General features: G+C 33.9%; 1 protein-coding gene across 1 annotated transcript; it reads left to right on the forward strand.

The window, feature by feature from the left end:
• Positions 1-323: 323 nt before the first annotated feature.
• On the forward strand, positions 324-5977 carry LOC127735737 (amiloride-sensitive amine oxidase [copper-containing]-like). The gene is made up of 3 exons (XM_052246022.1): positions 324-428; positions 1372-1436; positions 3185-5977. Exon 3 carries the CDS (start codon positions 3206-3208, stop codon positions 5564-5566), a length of 2361 nt encoding a protein of 786 aa, XP_052101982.1. The 5' UTR covers positions 324-428; positions 1372-1436; positions 3185-3205; the 3' UTR covers positions 5567-5977.
• Positions 5978-6552: the final 575 nt, after the last annotated feature.

The raw sequence follows: 6552 nt of genomic DNA on the forward strand, positions 1-6552 counted from the left end.
CCACGATCATGATTCTTTCTTAACCGATTCTATAAACAAATTAACTATTATTTGCATGCAAGAGTTACATAATACAATCAATATATAATCTTCAGATCACCTCCTGCAAATCGTAGTTGTATATCATCTGAGACAGTAACATTATCCAGGCGTTTTATTTTAGACCGATATCTCACCAAATGCATCTTACACGTGTTTCTATATATTTTCAAAATTTGATGCTAAAAGAAAATATTAAATGAGTTTATGGCCTTTGTTGATATCTGCGATCGATGATTCACTTTTACTGCTACAAGATTTAATAATGTATTCCGTCAATAAATTGTACATTTTGTAATATGATTATTTTATATCATCTTGTAACGACAGCCTGTTGTGATAATTGAATATATTTCTGTGCACAGATCAGGGATGTCTTGTATTTATAGGTATGTTACTTTAAATAATAACTTGCGTGTAAACATTGAAATCTTGTGTTTGTATTTCAATCAATACTACTGCATCAACATGATCACTGATAAATTATTGCAATGCCAACCTGCACAAGCAAATGCACCGATACAGGTTATTGTCCAGAGATATGTTCTGTATGTTTATATATGTTATAAACGCTACATTCACTACTGTATAATACATGTAATAGTAGAGAAAATGTTAATTAATGATTATCTAGTCTTTTATCTGAACAACTGACCGAGGCGTAACCGGTTAAATTTCTACTTAGGTTACGAATTCAGTCACAGACAGGATTATACGAATGCAATTGACAAATGTTGACGTGATTCCAAATAACATTATTTTTATTAATGTTGACGTCTACGTGGCTGCCAGTAACATTCATTTTGACTACCTGCTGCTCGCGAGGAGGGAATTATCACCTTCTGAATATAAGTGGATAAGGCCGAGCACCTACAACAGTAGAAATCGTTCCCTCTGTTTAACCAAAAACATTTGTAATTAAACCTATGGATTTCTAATGTTTTGCAAACTATTACAACATGTATAATTTTCAGAAAGTTAAAAGCGAATACGTTTTTCATGAATATCTCAGGCAATAATTAATGTGCTTAACTCAAAGACTTTAATGTTTAGCAAATAGTCGTAATAGTCCTGACTCGGTATACGCATAACAACTTATTTATTATACAAAATCTCCAACAACGTTTATACATGGTTCGATATAGTTGTAACTAAAGAAAAACAGAGAAACAATACATGCACATACATAAAAACCAAGAACTTTGCACAAATTTTTTATCCAGTGCTTTATACAATAAACCCCAGAATGATAAATCTGCAATGAAGGGACCCAAGTCAGGGACAGTCACATAAGGTTCCTCGTTTGATACAAAAAATATATATCTTTTGTAGTTCTGTCGTTGGTATATGATGTGTCTACAGAAAACTGTATTATTACAGCTGTTTGTAAATGCAGGGTAAGTAATTTTCTTGATTGACAACAAATTTGTTACGTTTTGAGGGCGTGATTTTCAACAAACAATCGGCATTCCCATGGGAACCAACTTTGCTTCTCTTCTTGCCGACTGTTCCTTTGTCTCCTTTAACTTCACTTTCCGCTTTAAAGATGATTTTCTCTCACTGAATAATTAAAAATGTGGAGACTATGTTGAACGCATCTATCCCATCGAACTTGAGATAAATGATACAACATATACAGTTAAGTCTGTCTCATATCTTGACTTACATCTAGAAATTGTCAATGAGGGTCGGTTGAAAACAAAACTTTACAACAAAAGAGATGATTTCAGCTTCCCAATTGTGAACTTTCCATTTCTATGTAGCAACATTCCATCAGCGCCTGCATACCGGGATTAAGGAGTTGATACGATATTCCAGGGCTTGTATTTCCTATCATGATTTCCTTGATAGAGGGTTGCTGTTCACAAAGAAGCTATTAAACCAAGAGTTCCAAGTGGTGCAGTTTAAATCATCCCTTCGTAAATTTTACGGACGCCATCACGAGTTGGTTGGCTGTTATGGAATATCTGTTTCACAGATGATGACGGATACGTTCCAATTGTCGTAACTACAATCCCGTCCCCCTTTTCCCGAATGTGATCTACCGAATCAGACTTATCACCGGGTTTGTACTTACATGCACAACACGGCAGGTGCCTCATGTTGAGCAGGATCTGCTTATCTTTTTGTAGAACCTGAGATCATCCCCCAGTTTTTTTTTGGTGGGGTTTGTGCTGCTCAGTCATTAGTTTTCTATGTTGTGTTTTGTATACTGTTGTTTGTCTGTTTGTCTTCTTCTATTTTAGCCATGGCGTTTTCAGTTTATTTTCGACTTATGAGTTTGAATGTCCCTTTTATGTATGATCCTTTGCTTCTCTTTTACTGTCTTTTTTATATCTTTTTTTTTATTAATTAGTAATATCGTTTTGTAGGGAAACAAAAACAGTTGTTTGATGTTATTTTTTTGTAATTATACCAACCTTTCAATTTGATAAATTGTTAATTTCATCATGTCTGAAATTTGCATAAAATATTTGCTATTGGTCATAAAGCAAACAACGATTAATCAATCAATTCTTATATTAAAAATCATTTACATCACACGCATAATTAAATTATCCCTTTATTTCTGGTCCTGTTAATGACTAGCTGTAAAGTATTTTGTGTTAAAAAAAATACTTTAAATAAAACCAATTAGAAAACTATCGACCATGCAGATAATGAATGAAACGGAAGTAAGCCATCTATAGGTACCGATACGGACTTCAACAATAAGCAGATCCTAGTAAAAGGCACCTACAAGATCAAGTTGTATAGTTGTATTTCAATTAATTTAATTGCTATTTGATTAGAACACTCTTCATATAATGTTAATTCAAAACTGTTTTGAGTCTACACAGCAGGTATAATTCCACTCTACATAGGTACAAAAATCAAAATGTCATCTTTATATTTAATCAGTGATATGGACGGTTAAAAACTTTAATACATATGTTTTGAAGTAACATCTTTTGTATTCTATATCTTAACTTATAATGCTGCAATTGAGTTCTACAAGTAGTGAGATTAACAGACAATGCCTGAACTTATGGTATTACAACTGCTGTAAAGTTTCATTATATTGCTTTCTAGTCGCCATTTTTCTCATTTTTCTTGTGACACTATAGTTGAATTATATTTCAAAACATCTTCTTATTTATTCTAGATATGAACCCTGTCTTAAACAATGTCTAGCAAAGAGAAGAAAAAAGCTTCACGTCAAGACAAAAAGCTCTTATGGATAAGAATAGGATTTTTCACCGTCACATTCATCGCATTATTTCTACTTTCATGTGTTGTTATTCTCAGCGTCTATCGAATTCGCGGAGAATTTTATGTCTGTGATCTTGGATACTCAGTTAACCCACGTGATAAAAACAAACCCGGTGTTTTTGATAGTCTAACACTGAAAGAATATGACAGCGTTACACAATATTTATTCAAAAAGACCAATTTGAGTTTAGTTACTTTCAGCGAGGCTTTTCCAAACTGCAGCTACATTTATATGATTGATTTACTGTTACCATTAAAAGATGCGGTTCTTGAGCATATGGATCTTGGAACCAGACAACCCGAGAGAACGGCACACGTTGTAATTGTCAGAGGAGACAGGCGTGTTCGAAGAGTCGAGGAGTACCATGTTGGACCATTGCAACGACCGTCGTATCACATTAAAGTTACAAATCCTTCATACACCAAATCCAACATTCCATATAATTTTAAACCAGTTGACGATGTTGAATATAAATTTCTTTACAGAATTTTACGGGAAACATCTGAAGTTTTATATCCTTTATTGTATGAGAGCTATGGCCTATCTTATCATAATTGTACAAATAATGTTGACTGTATCATTTTTCACGATATATCACCACGGGGAATAAGAGAGGGTGAACGACAATCATGGTTTGGTGCATATCGCGACGTGGAAGGGTTTTATCTACACCCTTTAGGTCTTGAAATGCAACTTGACCATTCTTCACGGGATGTGAGAGATTGGTATGTATACAGGATAGTCTATAATGGACACTTCGCATATTCACCTGAAAATTTGATGGAAAGATATATAAAAGGGACCATTGAGAAGATTCAGCTTCCTTTTTCAGAAGAAAAAGATACCTCATATTCATCTTTATGGCGTAGAGGTGACAGAGAAATGGAGAGACCATTAAAAGGACCGATGCTCGTTGAACCTGATGGACATAGGTATAGAGTAGAAGGTCTACATTTGACTTATATGAAATGGAACATGAATCTAAAGATGAGATCATCGTCTGGTTTACAGATATTCGATATTAGATTTAACGATGAAAGAATTATTTATGAATTATCATTTCAAGAAGTTGCCATTTTCTATTCCGGATATGGCCCGTTGGCCGATCTAGTGAACACATATGGTAATTCGTACATGATGGGCGCAACGAGTAGTGAACTCGTTCCGGGCGTAGACTGCCCAGAAACATCTACATTCCTTGATTCAGATCATTTTGTAAACAGCGAAAAACCGTTTCGTGCCAAAAATACCATTTGTATTTTTGAAGACCACGCAAGCATTCCATTGCGTCGTCATTCCTCAAGAGACGCTTCAGGCAAATTCCAATCTTATGGCGGGCTAGGAAATTATAAGTTAATTATTCGATCTATATCAAATATATGGAATTATGATTATATTTTTGATTACATATTTTATCTTAATGGCGCACTTGAAACAAAAGTATCATTATCTGGTTATCTTCATTCCGCTTTCCCGCTATATCACGAGATGAGACATGGTACTCTCGTTCACAATAATGTCGTCGCAAATATTCATCAACATTTATTTCATTTTAAGATAGACATTGACATTAATGGTAGAATCAATCGTTATGCAACAACAGATTTTCGAACTGAAAATACAACAAGGCAATGGTACAGTAATGCTTGGAAACAACAAATGACATACGAAACAAACGCAAGGCTAACTGAATATGATGCAAATTATAAAACTAAACCAGGAAATCAATATGACGTTATTTATAATCAGTATGCATCAAGCAAATTTGGATCAGCAAGATCATATAGAATTTTAAATAACAATAAAGCAAACTTTTTACTCAAAAGTAGTGATGTAACACAAGGGGCAAGTTGGGCGAAGTTCCCGCTAGCAATATCACAGTTCCAAGAAACAGAAGTGATGAGCACATCTCTTTACAATGGAAACGGTCCTTGGCACCCGGTAGTGGATTTTGAAAGATTCTTGCAAAATAATGACACAATCCGTGATAGAGATTTAGTTGCTTGGGTCACAATGGGTATAGATAAGATCCCGCATACAGAAGACGTTCCCACCATAACGACTATTGGATCACATGTTTCGTTTTATTTATTGCCATTTAATTTCTTCACTGAATGTCCAAGTATCTCTTCAAACAGTGCTGTGCATATATCTGCCGACAAGGAGAGGAATAGAGTCAATGTGAATACTTTTGGTACACCTCTGACATCAAGCTGTATTCAAAAGGAGAATAAACCATCCAACTTTGATGGAAAAACAAAACCTATCGATTGAGAAGTAATGGTTGATTATTTAATTTGTAACCGTCCACAATCATGTTTTTTTCGCACATGCTTTTATTACTTGGTGCACTTTGTTGTATTTCCTATTGATTGCAAATAGGTTTGAGTCGTCATCTAGCATTATGCAAACCATTAAAACTGTTAAAACATATTGAGAAATCTGATATGTAGTTTAAATTTTTATTTTACTTTTACAAGTCAGCTGCGAAAATAAATGAATTTTATAAAATAATTGTGTAGAAGTTTTATTTTACAAAAAAACTAATCAACCACTATAAAAATTAGTAAAAATAACTAATTACATTGTAGATAAGTTAATATTTTATTGTATAGCTAGATGCATCCTGTCTAGATATGGTCTTGTTTCGGACCAAAACGAGCTGAACATATTGGAGATAATTACAGTAATTCGTTAATATCAAATTGCAGATGTAAAATAGCCATTTATATCTTCTGCAATCCTGAAAACTATACAACTGAACATCGTTTGGCGAAAAGTTAGAATAAATTTCTTCGTCTTCAACATGTACAACGAATTATCTAGTTTATGTTTTTATTTAACGATTATATATATTTTACCATAGAGACTAACAGTATACACTGTGTATTTCAAGTTCATAGTATAGTCAAATAAATGACAGCAATCTGTTGAATTTATCCTATCACTGTTTGTCCAACAAATAATCTACAAAAACAAGGAAACATAAATCAATAAAACATTTATGACGACAGTTGTCGCAACTTTATAGTTGAAAGCGTAACGTCAGACGATAGAGGTACATGCGACTGCACCATGACAAGAAAAAAGAAAGATTTTCGAAAATGTCACATGGTGCAATAATTTTACATTGATATCTTGACTTCTTGCTTGTTGTTTGCTTAACGTCCAGTTGCAAATGTTTCATGCATATTATGGGCGAGAACATTATTACAATAAATCTAACAGGTTCTACAAAGTGGGCGGACCGGGATTAAGAG

The sequence above is a fragment of the Mytilus californianus genome, unplaced genomic scaffold (genome assembly GCF_021869535.1).
Source record: "Mytilus californianus isolate M0D057914Y unplaced genomic scaffold, xbMytCali1.0.p SCAF_3, whole genome shotgun sequence".
Lineage (NCBI taxonomy): Eukaryota > Metazoa > Mollusca > Bivalvia > Mytilida > Mytilidae > Mytilus > Mytilus californianus.

Bases quoted from the DNA above. Each gene is read 5' to 3' on its own strand.
- LOC127735737 (XM_052246022.1), top strand. From the start codon at position 3,206: ATGTCTAGCAAAGAGAAGAAAAAAGCTTCACGTCAAGACAAAAAGCTC.